This window comes from Hemiscyllium ocellatum, chromosome 25, assembly GCF_020745735.1.
Source record: "Hemiscyllium ocellatum isolate sHemOce1 chromosome 25, sHemOce1.pat.X.cur, whole genome shotgun sequence".
In the NCBI taxonomy this organism is placed as follows: domain Eukaryota; kingdom Metazoa; phylum Chordata; class Chondrichthyes; order Orectolobiformes; family Hemiscylliidae; genus Hemiscyllium; species Hemiscyllium ocellatum.
The window spans coordinates 6,900,149-6,915,420 of NC_083425.1; the positions used below are offsets into that span (position 1 = coordinate 6,900,149).

Below are 15,272 nucleotides of genomic sequence, written 5' to 3' on the forward strand. Positions count from 1 at the left end.
GTAGAGCTTCTTCAACCATTTAAAAGTATATAGTTGCTATGGAACTACTGATAAATAGGTTTCACGTTCCATGCATTAAAATAGTGGTTCAGGTTAATAAAGCTAATTTTATGAACCAATGCCAAGTCATGTCTTTTAAGAAATACATTATTTTTCAGATACGACCTAGAGAACAAATTACTCCAGCTATGACAGGAAGCTTCCTTCAAAGATGTCACACCACCATAAAACAATCACAAATCAAACATGCATGAAACTGATAATTTAATGAAATGTTAGCATTTAAAAATCATAGCAATATTAAAAATAATGATGTACAATACAAAGCATAATTTTAAATGAGAACTTGATTGCAGATTTAAATAATAGGAAAATATTGATTGATCTGTATAGACTTACAGAGTATTAACTTAGTTTATAAAAAATGTATAAACATTTGAAAAACAAAAATAAAATGTTAAAAGAATGTCTGATTGGAACAAAACAAAGTGGAGGGGGAGACACAATACTGATTCAGGGAATATTGTCTTTCTGAGTTTCAATACAATAAAAGATTACTAATAGTCAGTTTTTAATTTCATTGCTCTGCCCGTCCTTACACAGTAGGTGTTGATTCTGTTGGAATCCAATTCTGTTCCATAAGAGTTATATTGAAGGTATGAGTGAGGTAAGGAAATCATCCCAATGGCTCTTCATCTGAAATAGTAAAATGACAAACCAAAGCCATTCAAATACAGTTATAAGAAAATTAATAAATCTATTAATATATTAAAAACCTCATACCTATGCACACACTAAATTTCACCATTCACAGTTGTAATGGGAAGTGCCTATGTAAATGTCATGCTGTAATCTTCCCTTCCTTCCATTCGAGGTTTATCACTGGCCCGAAACAGTTTAGTTATTTTTGTTTTACAATTGCTTTGATGATGGTGAATGAACCATTATAATGATAGATCCCACATTAAGTTGTTCACATTATCCTACATTTACATAGCAGCAATCAGTTAGACAAACTTAGCATTTGCAGAATCTTAATGTAAAGTATATAGCATCTTATAAATGTTCCAACTCTTATTCCAATCTTATACACAACTACACCTTGAGATACTTATATAGAAGAGACTTTGAAGCAAAATGGCGAGAGAGATGTGTGACACAGGATTGAATGTGCCACTGCATACCTAGTGTACCTTATTCCACGGGTTGCAGAAAAATCTCTCCTAATTTCCTCTGTTAAGCTGCTTTTTTACATAATCATGGACAAGGCCTGTTGGTCAAGAGCTCAAGTCCCAAAGAAATGTCACATATTTACTTTGTGTGTCAGTATCAATTACATTATGTACAATTATAAAATGGTACTCACACTACAGAATAAGGCTATGCAGAAAAAGCAAGGAAATGCAACTAATTGGATAGTGCTTTCACAGTGGGCTGAGTTGCCTTACTGTACGATTCTATCTGTTTGTCTAAGTATCATAACCATTGAACAACATCTAAACGTTTGCTGTGATAAATTGCATGACAGGCTCCAAAACGTAGTAAATTTGTATTATTGCAGCTTTGGACTTGGATCTTAAAACACAAAAAATCATTTGGATCCTTCTATGTTTTGAATAGGAATTATTATTATTGATACCAAATGCATAAGGTATCTCTCTTCCCTGTGATTTCCACTATCAAGGATAATAAAAGTAATACTGTCAAGTTCTCCTCCAAGTTTCAACTTATCCTGACAAGGACATATTTATTACTTCATTATTGTAGGGCCAAAATCCTAATACCTTCCTTCCTAACACCACAGTGGGAGCACCATCACCGCAAGGACTGCAGATGTTCAAGGTGACAGTCCAACTTGAGATGAGCAATAAATGTATCCTCGCCAGAGACCCCAAAATTCAAGGACAACTTGCATTTATATTCTTCTCCTTGAGTTCTCTGCACTTGTACATTCATGTTGTGGTCTGGAGCAAAGCATTATGATGGTAAACACTCCAATTTACTTTCCATTGCGTGGACGATCAGGAATATTTTCTGTTCTTTCCCACCTGCCACTGGTGTGTTGCAAGGATTTACAACTTTAACTCAATATCTCTTTGACTATGTCATAAATGCATCCTCATGGCCATTAACTCCTGGAGTTTGACTTGAATCTGGAATGTCTGGCTGAGAGACAGGCATGCTACCCTCTGTGGCATGATACCTTCTTGCAACAATATAGCACCTTTTATGAAGTGAATTCTTCCAAGGTATTTATTAGTCATGTTAACAAACAAAATGTGATATTAAGTTCATTTTTAAATTTTTTAAGGGGATTCGCAAAAACTCTGTTGTGACATAAGATAACATTTTGTTATACAACTAATTGTCATCTGGTATGTAAAAAATGAGGTCTGCAGATGCTGGAGATCACAGCTGAAAATGTGTTGCTGGTCAAAGCACAGCAGGCCAGGCAGCATCTCAGGAATAGGGAATTCGACGTTTCGAGCATAAGCCCTTCATCAGGATTCCTGATGAAGGGCTTATGCTCGAAACGTCGAATTCCCTATTCCTGAGATGCTGCCTGGCCTGCTGTGCTTTGACCAGCAACACATTTTCAGCTGTCATCTGGTATGCACTACCTGAAAGAGTGGTGAACGCAGTCTTGATAATAACTTTCAAAGGATTCATACAAATACATGGAAAGAAACTATTTACAGGGTTATTGGAAAACAGCAGTAAAGATGGACTAATTGGATAGGTCAACCAAAAAAACAAGATTGGCTATATGGTCTCCTTCAGAATGATTCGACCAGATATTATTAAGGCAAATATGCAAAAGAACTGAGATATAAAAATTTGCAAAGGGCTGGAAACTGCTTGACTACAATGCTATTAGTGACACAGTCCACTAGCTACTTGGAGGGTAGTTTGAGATCAGTGGTTCCATTATGAAGTGACCTCAGGAGAGGGCGGGAAGTTGAAACAGTAGCTGTCAAAACCCCTCACTTCATCTGGAAAAGTTTGCAACCTTAACAACTCCCAAGATGCTCTCAAAATCTATTTGTCTGTCAAGGAATCTAAAATATTTAAAGGTTCTGGGTCACCAAAAATATCTGGCCTGGAAATCTTGAAGTCTCTTTTACAAAGTCACTTGTTGGCACATCTAAGGAGCAGAAGGAATAAGAATCTGCAAGAACTTCAGGACCTATCTAGAAAATATAAGTTACAGAGAAAAGCATTTACATGAAGATAAAAACCTTCTTCACAAAAAAACCTTCCAAAGGATATTTCGATTTCATTAGGCTGTCCTGGAAACGAAGTGCATTTATCAAGTGTGTAGCTAAGCCTGACAAGTTAATGAAACCCAGGTTCCACCCATGGTCTGCACTTGAGCTGTTTAATCTCAGGTAAGGCAGTCTGTGCATGACACTAGATCTCAGTGTCTTGGTAGCCTTCCAGGATCATCCTCTAAGAAGTCTGTGCATGCCCAGAAAGAATTAATTTGGCTGTGCTGCCCCATGATAAAATAGCTTCTCTATGCTCACAGTCAAGGCTCTCACATAAATAATGACCCCTTGAACAAGTTTCCTGAAGGGATATCCCTCCCCCAATAACCATAAAAACCTGCAGTCAGCAGGATGGAGGGTGAGAAAATCTTCATCAAAATAGTTTTATGGATCACAGGCACACATGAATTATGTTGCCATGGTAACAACTCCAGCTACTTTAACTGGTTACAGGCAACAGACAGCTGTGCACACTGCACGACATTAAAAAGCCAGAAATGGTGGAGATGACTCGATTAAATTGGTGATGAAATAATATGCCCACCTTCTATTACGATAGGTGTTTAGCTCTTCCTGAAGAACAGATGCCCTCTTTTGAAGGAAAGTCACCTAAAGTATAAAAAAAAGTAAAATGTAAAATTAAACATAAAATAGCAATTGATAAACAAAATGAAACAGGTAGGTTTCAGCAGTTTATGCTGCCTAAACCTAAAAATGCTATTAAAATCGATTGCGCTGAGAGGAGCAAACAATGACAGGACTCCCAGTTGATGCAACCTTAACCTTCAAAGATAACCTTGTATTTAAATAATACTTACATATAATTAAAACTTCCCAAGCAACCATATCATCTAATTTTTTTTGTGCAGTGTGTGAGCCTTCTAAATTATTTTACATGCTGTGCAATCACTTGAAGAGAATGCCTTGTGAGCTTGTGGAAATTCTTTATGATGTACAGTTTCGAGGGAACACTGATCACAGGGACAATATCAAACAAAATACTGAGGTATATGATTGTCTCGTGGTAATTATCGCTAAAATATCAATCCAGAGATTAAAACAGAAATTACTGAAAAGCTCAGCAGATCTGGCAGAGTCTGTGGACAGAAATCAGAGATAATATTTTGGGTCCAGTGACCCTTCTTCAGCTCAGGAAAAGGTTTTTTTGCAAAGATAGAGTGAGGGGAGGAGATAAGAAGTAAGCAATAGATGGAGATAGAGCCTAAAGAGAGAGAAGTGCCAGAAGGATTGGTGCTGAGTCCTTTTCCTCATTTATATAAATGATTCGGATGTGAACATACAAGGTATGGTTTGTAAGTTCGCAGGTGACACCAAAACTGAGATGTAGTGGACAGCGAACAAGGTTACCTCAGAGTACAACAGAATCTTGATCAGCTGGGCCAATGGGCTGAGGAGCAGCAGATGGAGTTTAATTTAGATAAATATGTGGTGCTGCAATTTAGAAAGGCAAATCAGAAGAGGACTTACACACTTAATGGTAATGTCCTAGGGACTTTTGCTGAACAAAGAGATCTTAGACTGAAGGTTCATAGTTCCTAAAAATAGAGTCTCAGGAAGACAGGATTGTGAAGAAGGTTTTTGGTATGCTTGCCTTTATTACTCAGTGCATTGGATACAGAAATTGGGAGGTCATATTGTGGTTGTACACGATATTGGTTAGGCCACTCTTGGAATACTGCATGTAATTCTGGTTTCCCTGCAACAGGAAGGATGTCGCGAAACTTGAAAAGGTTCAGAAAAGATTTACAAGGATGTTGCCAGGCTTGGAAGGTTTGAGCTAAGAGAGAGGCTGAATAGACTGGGGCTATTTTCCCTGGAGGGGCAGAGGCTGCGGGTTGACCTTATACAGGTTTATAAAATCGTGAGGGGCACACGTAAGGTAAATAGACAACATCTTTCTGGGGTGGGGGAGTCCAAAACTAGAGGGTATAGATTTAAGATGAGAGGGAAAAGATTTAAGAGGGACCTAAAGGGCAACTTTTTTGCACAGAAGGTGGTATGTACATGGAGTGAGCTGCCAGAAGAAGTGGTGGAGGCTGGTACAATACAACATTTCAAAAACACCTGGATGGGTACATGAATAGAAAGGTTTCGAGGGATATGAGCCAAATACTGGCAAATGGGACTAGATTTATCTAGGATACCTGGTTGGACTGAAGCGTTTGTTTCTGTGTTGTACATCTCTATGACAATTGGACAGACAAAGGAGTGAATAACGGTCAGCATAGGCAAATGAATAGCTGCTAATGGGGACTATTAGGGCCTAACAATGGGATGTGTGTAAAAGCAGATCATCTGATTACAAGGTCTGGTGTGTAGGTGGTGGGAGAACATGGGAGAAGGTGCCTCAGGTCTTAAAATTATTGAACTTGACATTCAGTCTTCAGAAGGGAATAGGTGGTGTGTTGAAATGGCAAGCAACTGGAAGCTCAGGACCTTTTGTGCGGACAGAATGTAGGTGTTCTGCGAAGCGGTCACCCAGTCTATGCTTCATTTCCCCAATACAGACGAAACCACTTTGTCAGCAGTGAATGCAGTAGACTAGATTGAGTGAAGCGCAGGGGAAGCTGGAGGTGTTGGAAATGGTGGGTAATAATCCAGCAGGTTGCCACCAAAAGATACATATCCCCCTCCCCTCCCTTGTCAGCCTTCTGCAAGAACAGCTCCCTCTGGGACACCCTGGTCCACTCCTCCTTCTCTCAATACTGCCAGACCTGCTGACATTTGCTTGCAATTTCAGTTGATGTTTTTTCCAGCATTCGCAGTTCTTTTTTATATCAGTCTAGACACTCAGGAGATGTTCTGCAATCAAATCCTGCCATGGCAGATAGTGAAATTTAAACTCAATAATAATCTGAAAATAAGAGTCTAATGATGACAAGAAACCATTGCCAATGGTCAGGAAAAGCCCACCCAGTTCACTCATGTTCTTCAGGGAAGAAAATTTACCATCCTTACCTGGTCTGGCCTCCATGTGATTCCAGACCCACAACAACATGCTGACTCTTAACTGGGCAATTAGGGATGGGCAATAAATGCTGGCCTGGTCAGCGATGCCCATGTCCCATGAATGAACAAAACAAAACTGACACTGAGCCATTTGAAGTGACATTGGGGCAGATGTCCAAAAGCTTAATCAAGAAGGTATTTTTATGGACTGACTCAAACAAGAAAAGTGACACAGACGATTGGGAAGGAAATTCACAATTGACTAAACAATTCCCTCAACTTCTATTTGTTAGCTAGATTAACTTAGTAACCTGGTTTATAAATGGCCACTCCAGACCTGATCCGGTGTACCCTAGAACTCTGTGGGAAGCGAGGTGATTGCTGGGCCTCGTGCTGAGATATTTGTATCATCGATGGTCACAGGTGAGGTGCCGGAAGACTGAAGGTTGGCTAACATGGTGCCACTGTTTCAGAAAGGTGGTCAGGACAAGCCAGGGAACTATAGACCAGTGAGCCTGACCTCGGTGGTGGGCATATTGTTGGAGGGAATCCTGAGGGACAGGATGCACACATTCTTTGGAAAGCCAAGGACTCAATAAGGATAGTCAACATGGCTTTGTGCGTAGGAAATCATGTCTCACAAACTTGATTGAGTTTTTTGAAGAAGTAACAAAGAGGGTTGATGAGGGCTGAGCAGTAGACATGATCGATATAGACTTCAGTAAGGCACTTGGCTAGGTTCCCCATGGGAGACGGATTAGCAAGGTTAGATCTCATGGAATACAGGAAGAACTTGTTATCTGGATACAGAACTGGCTCCAAGGTGGAAGACAGAGAGTGGTGGTGGAGGATTGTTTTTCAGACTGGAGGCCTGTGTGACCAGTGGAGTGCCACAAAGACAGGTGCTGGGTCTACTACTTTTCATCAATTATATAAACAATTTGGATGTGAGCATATGAAGTATAGTTAGTTAAATTTGCAGATGACACCAAAATTGGAAGTGTAGTGGACAGCAAAGAAGGTTACCTCAGATTACAATGGGATCTTGATCTGATGGGCAATGGGCTGAGGAGTGGCAGATGGAGTTTAATTCAGATAAATGCGAGGTGCTGCATTTGGGGAAAGCAAATTTTAGCTTAGAAAAGATTTACAAGGATGTTGCCAGGATTGGGTGAATTTGAGCTGTAGGGAGAGATTGAATAGGCAGGGAGAATGGGTGCGTGTCAGTGTCTGGGGAAGAAAGTAGGCATTATTTCTTCCCATCTCATTTCACCTTAATAGTAACAATCTGATTTCCCTGCGTTAAATACAAGTATGGCCAACTGTATTGATTTGTGAATAGGTAACTATTCTCAGAGTTCAAATAGTCTGCATTCATTATGTTAAGGCTTGGATTTTAGGTGTGATGGGAATAGAACATAGAACTAGAACATTACAGCGCATACAGGCCCTTTGGTCCTTGATATTGCGCCAACCTGTCATACCAATCTGAAGCCCATCTAACCTACACTATTCCATGTACGTCCATATGCTTGTCCAATGACGACTTAAATGTACTTAAAGTTGGCGATTCTACTACCATTACAGGCAAAGCATTCCATACCCTTACTACTCTCTGAGTAAAGGAACTACCTCTGACATCGGTCCTATATCTATCACCCCACAATTTAAAGCTATGTCCCCTTGTGCTCACCGTCACCATACTTGGAAAAAGGCTCTCCCTTGTCCACCCTATCTGACCATCTGATTATCTTATATGTCTCTATTAAGTCACCTCTCAACCTTCTTCTCTCCAACGAAAACAGCCTCAATTCCCTCAGCCTTTCCTTGTAAGACCTTCCCTCCATACCAGGCAACATCCTAGTAAATCTCCTCTGCACCCTTTCCAAAGTTTCCACATCCTTCATATAATACGGTGACCAGAACTGTACACAATACTCCAAGTGCGGCCACACCAGAGTTTTGTACAGCTGTAGCATAACCTCATGATTCCAGAACTCGATCCCTCTATTAATAAAGCCAAAACACTGTATGCCTTCTTAACAACCTTGTCAACCTGGGTTCAAAGGTTTCAAGTATCTGTGTACATGAACACTGAGATCTCTCTGTTCATCTACACTACCAAGAATCTTACCATTAGTCCAGTACTTTGCATGCCGGTTACTCCGACCAAAGTGAATCACCTCACACTTGTCCGCATTAAACTCCATTTGCCACCTCTCAGCTCAGCTCTGCAGCTTATCTATGTCTCTCTGTAACCTACAACATCCTTCGTCACTATCCACAACTTCACAGGCCTTAGTGTCGTCTTCAAATTTACTAACCCACCCTTCTACGCCCTCATCCAGGTCGTTTATAAAAATGACGAGCAGCAGTGGACCCAACACCGACCCTTGCGGTACACTACTAGTAACTGGACTCCAGGATGAACATTTCCCATCAACCACCATCCTCTGTCTTCTTTCAGCAAGCCAATTACTGATCCAAACTGCTATATCTCCCACAATCTCATTCCTCCGCATTTTGTACAATACCCGACTGTGGAGAACCTTATCAAACGCCTTGCTGAAATCCATATACAGCACATCAACCAGTTTACCCTTATTTACCTGTTTGGTCATCTTCTCAAAGAACTCAATAAGGTTTGTGAGGCACAACCTATCCTTCGCAAAACTGTGCTTGACTATCCCTAATCAAATTATCCTTTTCTAGATGAGTAGGATATAAGAAACTCCTTTAAAACAAAAGTGCAGAAATTCATCAAACAAAATCTGACTTGTGTAACATTTAAAGTTTGCCAAGTGATAAAAAATAGTTTAGTTGTGTGAAATAATATTTTTAATTACTAAGTACGCCTGCTTTTAGATTCTCAGTTTTAGGATTTAACAATTGATAATCAAATAATGCAACATCATTGGATTAATAAATTGTTTAGCTCTTTTAACAAAGTGTGGCAGTTTAGGTGGAATCTCACTGTTACCCAGGTCATAGTCAAGCTATAAAATGTTTTATACTTTGAAACGTATGCAGAGTAAACATTCCAATATTCCTTACAGCTTTGTCAGGTGAAAAGTCAGGTGGAAAACTCCCTGAAAATTGTGTAATGAACCAGCTGTTGCCTCAGTTTCAAATTCAAACACAAAGATGAAAGTATAGGTTAAATGCATGGTGTGACATTGGTGTGTTAGAATAGGACTCTCTGCTGATAAGCTGTGATAATGGCTGCCTGCCAAGCTCGTTTAACTGCTTAATGCTTTGAACAGTAAAATACCTCTCTATTAAAATGAATGGGACAAGATTTGGGTTTCTTAAAGGGAAAAAATGAGTTCCAGTAGCCTGCAATTATCTATCCATCTTACACGTTAGTCTTGTTCTGCTAGCAAGTCCAAACTAGGGACAATGATATAATCAGAAAGTGCAGTTGAATGCCAGTCTTACTAATGTACTGGAATTTGTGGCTTATCAAACAACAGGATCATATCTTTGAATTCTACAATTAAAGACTTATTGCTTTAACTAAAGAAAATTACCTTAGCATTGGAGGTAACTTGGATGTATTCCATTAAGTTGTTTGGAACTAAAGGGTCCAAAGAAAGGAGAATCTGTAGCAGAATTTCCCAATAAGTTTGGAGTGGAGTGAAAGAACATGTATTTACTCCATTACACTATCACCCTTTCTGCATGTGTTAATTTCAAGAAACAAAACTGATCTGTCCTATTTATTGTTTGCTGTGTCACTACTGTCAGCATTTCATTGATGGGCAACTGCAAATACACAAAACAACTGATAGTATAACAGCTAATGGCACCAAAATGGAAAATGTACCTTTCGCTAGAGAGTTTTGAGCAAGAGGAATCAAACAGATACTCCATAAATATTAATCATTCGTATTGCAGCTTCTGTGAGAGCCATGTCATATGCCTTTTATAACTAATATTTATACAGTAACTTCAAAAGCAAAATGTCTCAAGGTGTCTAACAGGAGGGTTAACTAACAAAGTAACACTGAGTCACGAAAGGGGAATGCAAGTTAGTCGGCAAAAGATGTAGGTTGTAAGTAGTGTCTTAAGGAGGAAAGAGAGGTTTTAAAAAAAATTATTCACTTATGGGACATGGGCCCTGCTGGCTGGTCAGCCTTTATTGTCTGTCCTTAGTTTCCCTTGAGAAGGAGGTGTTGAGCTGCCTTCTTGAACCACTGTAGTCCATGTCCTGAAGGAAGGCATTTCAGTATTTTGATCCAATGATAATGAAGGAAATGTGATATATTTCTAAGTCAGGATGGTGAGTGGCTTGGAGGGTAACTTGCAGGTGGTAGTGTTCATATGTATTTGCTGGCCCCATCTTTTAGATGGTACACAATGCTGTTACTGAGCATTGGTGGTGGATGGCCTTGATGCTTGCGAATGAGTTGTCAATCAAACAGGCTGCTTTGTCTTGGAGGGTGTCAAGTCCCTTGAGTGTTTTTGGAATTGCATCCATTCAGGCAAGTTGCACCCATCCACACTCTTGATTTGTTCTTTATAGATGGAAAGGCTTTAAGGAGTCAGGATTCCTAGCCTGTGACTTGAACTTGTTGCCACTACATTTATATAGAGTCATAGAGATGTACAGCATGGAAACAGAGCCTTTGGTCCAACCCGTCCATGCCGACCAGATATCCCAACTTAATCTAGTCCCACCTGCCAGCACCCAGCCCATACCCATCTAAACCTTTCATATTCATATATCCATTCAGATGCCTTTTAATTGTTGCAATTCTACCAGCCTCCATCACTTCCTCTGGCAGCTCATAGGTCTCTTATATCTTTCCCCCCTCATCCTAAACCTAGGCCGTCTAGTTCTGGACTTCCCCACCCCGGGGAAACGACTTTGTCTTTTTATCCTCTCCATGCCCTTCATAATATATTGAGTTATTTTGAGTTTCCAGTAAATGGTAATCCCATAGATGGTGGTATTGGGTGATTCAGTGATGGTAATGCCTTTGAATGTCAAGGGGCAGTGGTTAGATTGTTTCTTATGGGAAATAGTCATTGCTTAGCAGGAATGCTACATGCCACTTGTCAGCCCAAGCCTGGACATTGTCCAGATGTTGATGCATTTGAACATGGACTACTTCAACATCTGAGGAATCATGAATGGTTCTGAAATTGTGCAATCATTCGTGATCACCCCCGCTGCATACATTATGATGGAGAGGAGGTGATTAATGAAGCAGCTGAAAGTGGTTCAGCCTTGGACAATACTTTGAGGAACTCCTGCAGAGATGTCCAAGAGATGAGATGACTGACGTCCAAAAAACACATCCATCTTCCTGTGTGCCAGATATGACTCCAAAAGGGGAGAATTTTCCCCCTGATTCCCATTGATTTCAGGTTTTGCTAGGGGTCTTTGATGCCACATTTGGTTGAATGCAGCGTTGATGCATTCAATACCAACCAATGAGCCATTGTGCTGCCCAACACCTGAAATGTGGTTTAAAAGGGTTTGCATTTTATGAAATAGTGGCAGAACATGTGAGTTGAACACTTGCAGATAGGTTGGCAGAGAAAAGCAAAAATTGAAGTCGATTTTCCAATAGGTGTTGGGAATCTGAAGTATGGATTATTTTTGGGTTCTGACCCTGTACAATGCCAGTGTTGCTGAAGAGACGCTATCTTTACACCAGACCTCCTGGTTGAGCTGGCAGCAGGGTCAGCAAACAATTAGTAGCACCAGAGACCTCTGGGAGATGTACTGAATCCAAATGAATCTTCTTTAGAACCAAAGTTAACTCTCTACAGATGCTGCCAAACCTTTTGTGTTTCTTCAGTACTTTTTGTAGTGTACCACCTTCTAAGGGCAGTTAGTAACAGGGAACAAATACTGGCTTAGCGAGCAATGCTCATATCTCATGAATGCATTAAAAAAAGGCACCTGATGGCCATGGATTGAGACAACAATTCAGTTTTGAATAACAGGAAGGTAGAGCTAAAATTTTAAAAAATTACAGTGATCATTCAACCATTGAGATTTACCTGAGACTTCAGGGAACTAATGGTATCTTCAAGTTCATGTCGCACTGTAGCAGGCATCAGACCTTTGATTTTCATTTCATATTCTTGCTGGATGTGAGTGATCTGGGGAAAAAAAACAAAGATATGGGGATCACATTTCACTTTAATGCAAAGCTTTGCCTTACTGTTCTGGGAGGAAATAAAGTCAGTAAATAATGGAACAGAATTTGGAGACTCTCAAAAATTTAAAATACTACTTTTAAAGGAGCAGAAGGCCAATGTTAATTTGATTTTAAAGCATTCTGGTTCCATACCTGCATTCATCTGAAGTTCATCTCATTGAAACGATACAAAACAATAAACTTGACAGTAAAATGAAGTGAAGTACTCTGACATGTTTTGCATCTAAATGTTTGGTGATTAAAGTTTCAAATTCCATCCAGCCTCTCAAACAAAAACTGCAGAAACAGAAGCTCTCCCTTATTAAATAACAAAAGACAGCGTTTGACAGATACTATGAGGAAGAGAACTCCTGCCCAAATTCAGAAGATCTGAACTTGTTGCGGGGGGGGAAGGAGGAGGCGTGGTGGCAGTGTCAGACTCAGTTCAGAGAATTGCACTAGGTTGGTTCCTGGGGTTGAAGTGGTTATCTTACAAGGAAATGCTGAGCAGCTGGACTTAATGCATATTGTAGTTTAGAAGAGTAAGTGCTGACCTTAGTGAAAGGTACACAATTCTGAGGGGTAGATACAGTGAGAATGATGCCCCTTGTGAGGAATGAAAGGGCACAGTGTTAAGTCAGATGAATTTTTCCTGAATTTTGGAGGTATTTATTTACTCATAGTCATTAGACTTTGGAATTCTCATCCCCAGAGAGTAATAATGGGTGTTTGAATATATTCATGGCTGAATTAAACAAATATTAGATTGACAAGGGAGTTAAGGGTCATGGGGACAGGCAATAAAGTGGCAGTAAGGCCAGAATCAGACCATCCATGATCTTACTGAATAGTGGAGTAAGTTATAGAGGTTGAAAGATCTACTCCTATTTCTGATAAGACCACAAAAAATAAGAGGAGTAGGCCATTCAACATGATTATGGCTGATCTGCCCCAGGCTTCAACTACTCTTTGTACCAGATCCTTATAGGCCTCAACTCCTGATCGTTCAAAAATGTATTCACCTTCTCTTTATATACTTTCAGTAATCTAGCCTTCATAATTCTCTGCAGAACTATTCAGTAGTTCTGGAGAAGAAATTCCTTTGCATTTTCATCTTAAATGAATGCCCCCTTATTCTGTAACTGTGTCTCTAGTTTGAAATTTCCCTACTAGTGGAAACATCTTATCATGTAAAGCACCCTCAGAATCTTATATTTCAAAAAGATCATACATCATTCTGCTAAACTCTAATGAATAAAGGCATAACCTGTTTCGTCATTCTTGATAAGTCAATATGTTCATCCCAGTGAATCAGTCTAGTGAACCCCTTTTGAAATGTCTCCAAGCCCAAGGTATTCTTTCCTAAATTCTGGGAGCAAAACTGTATATAGTACTCCACGAATTAAAAACTGGAAGAACTGTGGATGCTGTAAATCAGAAACAAAAACAGAAGTTGCTGGAAAAGTTCAGCAGGTCTGGCAGCATCTGTGGACAGAAATCAAAGTCAACATTTTGAGTCCAGTTCTGAGGAAGGGTCGCTGGACCCAAAATGTTACACAGATTGTTGTCAGATCTGCTGAGCTTTTCCAGCAAATTCTGTTTTTGGTGCAGTACCCTAGGTGTGGCTGCACCAATACCCTGTACAGTTATAACAAAATCATATCTATTTTCAAACTAGCAATGAAGGCCAAAATTCAATTTGCTTTTGCAATTACTTGCTGCACCTGGATGCATGATGTTGGTGTTTAATGCTCAAGAACAAACAGATGCCTTTGTGTTGCAATTTTAATGGAGTCTTTCTCCATGTAAATAATAGTCTGCCTTTTGATTCTTCTTATCAAAAAGCATGATCTCACACTTTCCTACATTAATCATCATTCGCCAAAGTCAAACATCACCCCCGCTCTTTCCTCAGGGTTCCGAAAGCCTGCAGTTTCAAATAAACCTGTCGTGTGATTTTTAACTTTGTCTACCCCACTCCAATACCGACAACTCCACATCACCACCTGCCAAGTTTTTGCACCCTCACTTAACCTATCTATAGAGGCTTGCACATTCCTTATGCCACCCCATCTACTTTTTGTATAGTCAGTAAATTTGGACACATTACACTCTGCCCCACTTCACCAAGTCATTAATAGAGATAGTAAATAATTGAGCACTAGCACTGATCCTACTAACTATATTGTTTCAGCCTGAAAAATACCCATTAATCTGACTGTCTTCTGTGTCTTAACTACTTGTCAGTCCATGCTAATATATTACCCCAAAATTGCGAGCTTCTCTTTTGTCCAATAATCTGTTTGTGGAACTTTACAAATGCATTTGGAAAATCTAAAAATGCAACATCTCCGGGTCCCCCTCATCAAATCTGCTTCTTATATTCTGAAAGAACTTTAGTAAACTTGTCAAACGTGATTTCTCTTTCACAAAACCATGTTAACTCTGTTTAATTGTTTTCAGCTTTCAGAAATGTCCTGCTATTTCCTCCTTAATAATGGACTCCAGTATTTTCTAAATTAAAGATGTTAGATTAATTGCTCTACACTTTCCTGCTTTCTGTCCCCCTCCTTTTTTGAAGAGGGACATGATGTTAGTGGTTTTCCAATCTGCTGGAACACTCCCAGAATTCAATGAGTTCTGGAACATTTTGATCAATGTCTCCATTATTTATGCAGTCACTTTCTTCAAGACTGCCAGATCTTAGCAATTTGTCTGCCTTTAGTCCCATCAGTTTGTCAAATGGTAGTGACTGTTACAAGACCTTTCTTCCCATTAGCACCTTGCTTATCTGTTATGGAATATTTATAGTATGTTCTACTATGAACTCTGATACAAAATATTAGTTTAAATTATTTACCATTTCTATGTTCACTGT

At 39.6% G+C, this 15,272-nt stretch overlaps 1 protein-coding gene across 4 annotated transcripts in view; it reads right to left on the reverse strand.

Annotated features, from left to right (window-relative positions):
* Window positions 1–443: 443 nt before the first annotated feature.
* Window positions 444–15,272, reverse strand: part of cep112 (centrosomal protein 112) — a 572,452-nt gene continuing 557,623 nt past the window's right edge. For all 4 annotated transcript variants that reach the window (XM_060844726.1, XM_060844724.1, XM_060844725.1 and 1 more), the window contains 3 exons: window positions 12,255–12,356; window positions 3,814–3,878; window positions 444–696 (listed from right to left, as the gene is read on the reverse strand). In XM_060844726.1, coding sequence (XP_060700709.1) covers window positions 693–696; window positions 3,814–3,878; window positions 12,255–12,356 — 171 coding nt within the window. In that variant the 3' untranslated portion in view covers window positions 444–692. The remainder of the gene's footprint in view (window positions 697–3,813; window positions 3,879–12,254; window positions 12,357–15,272) is intronic.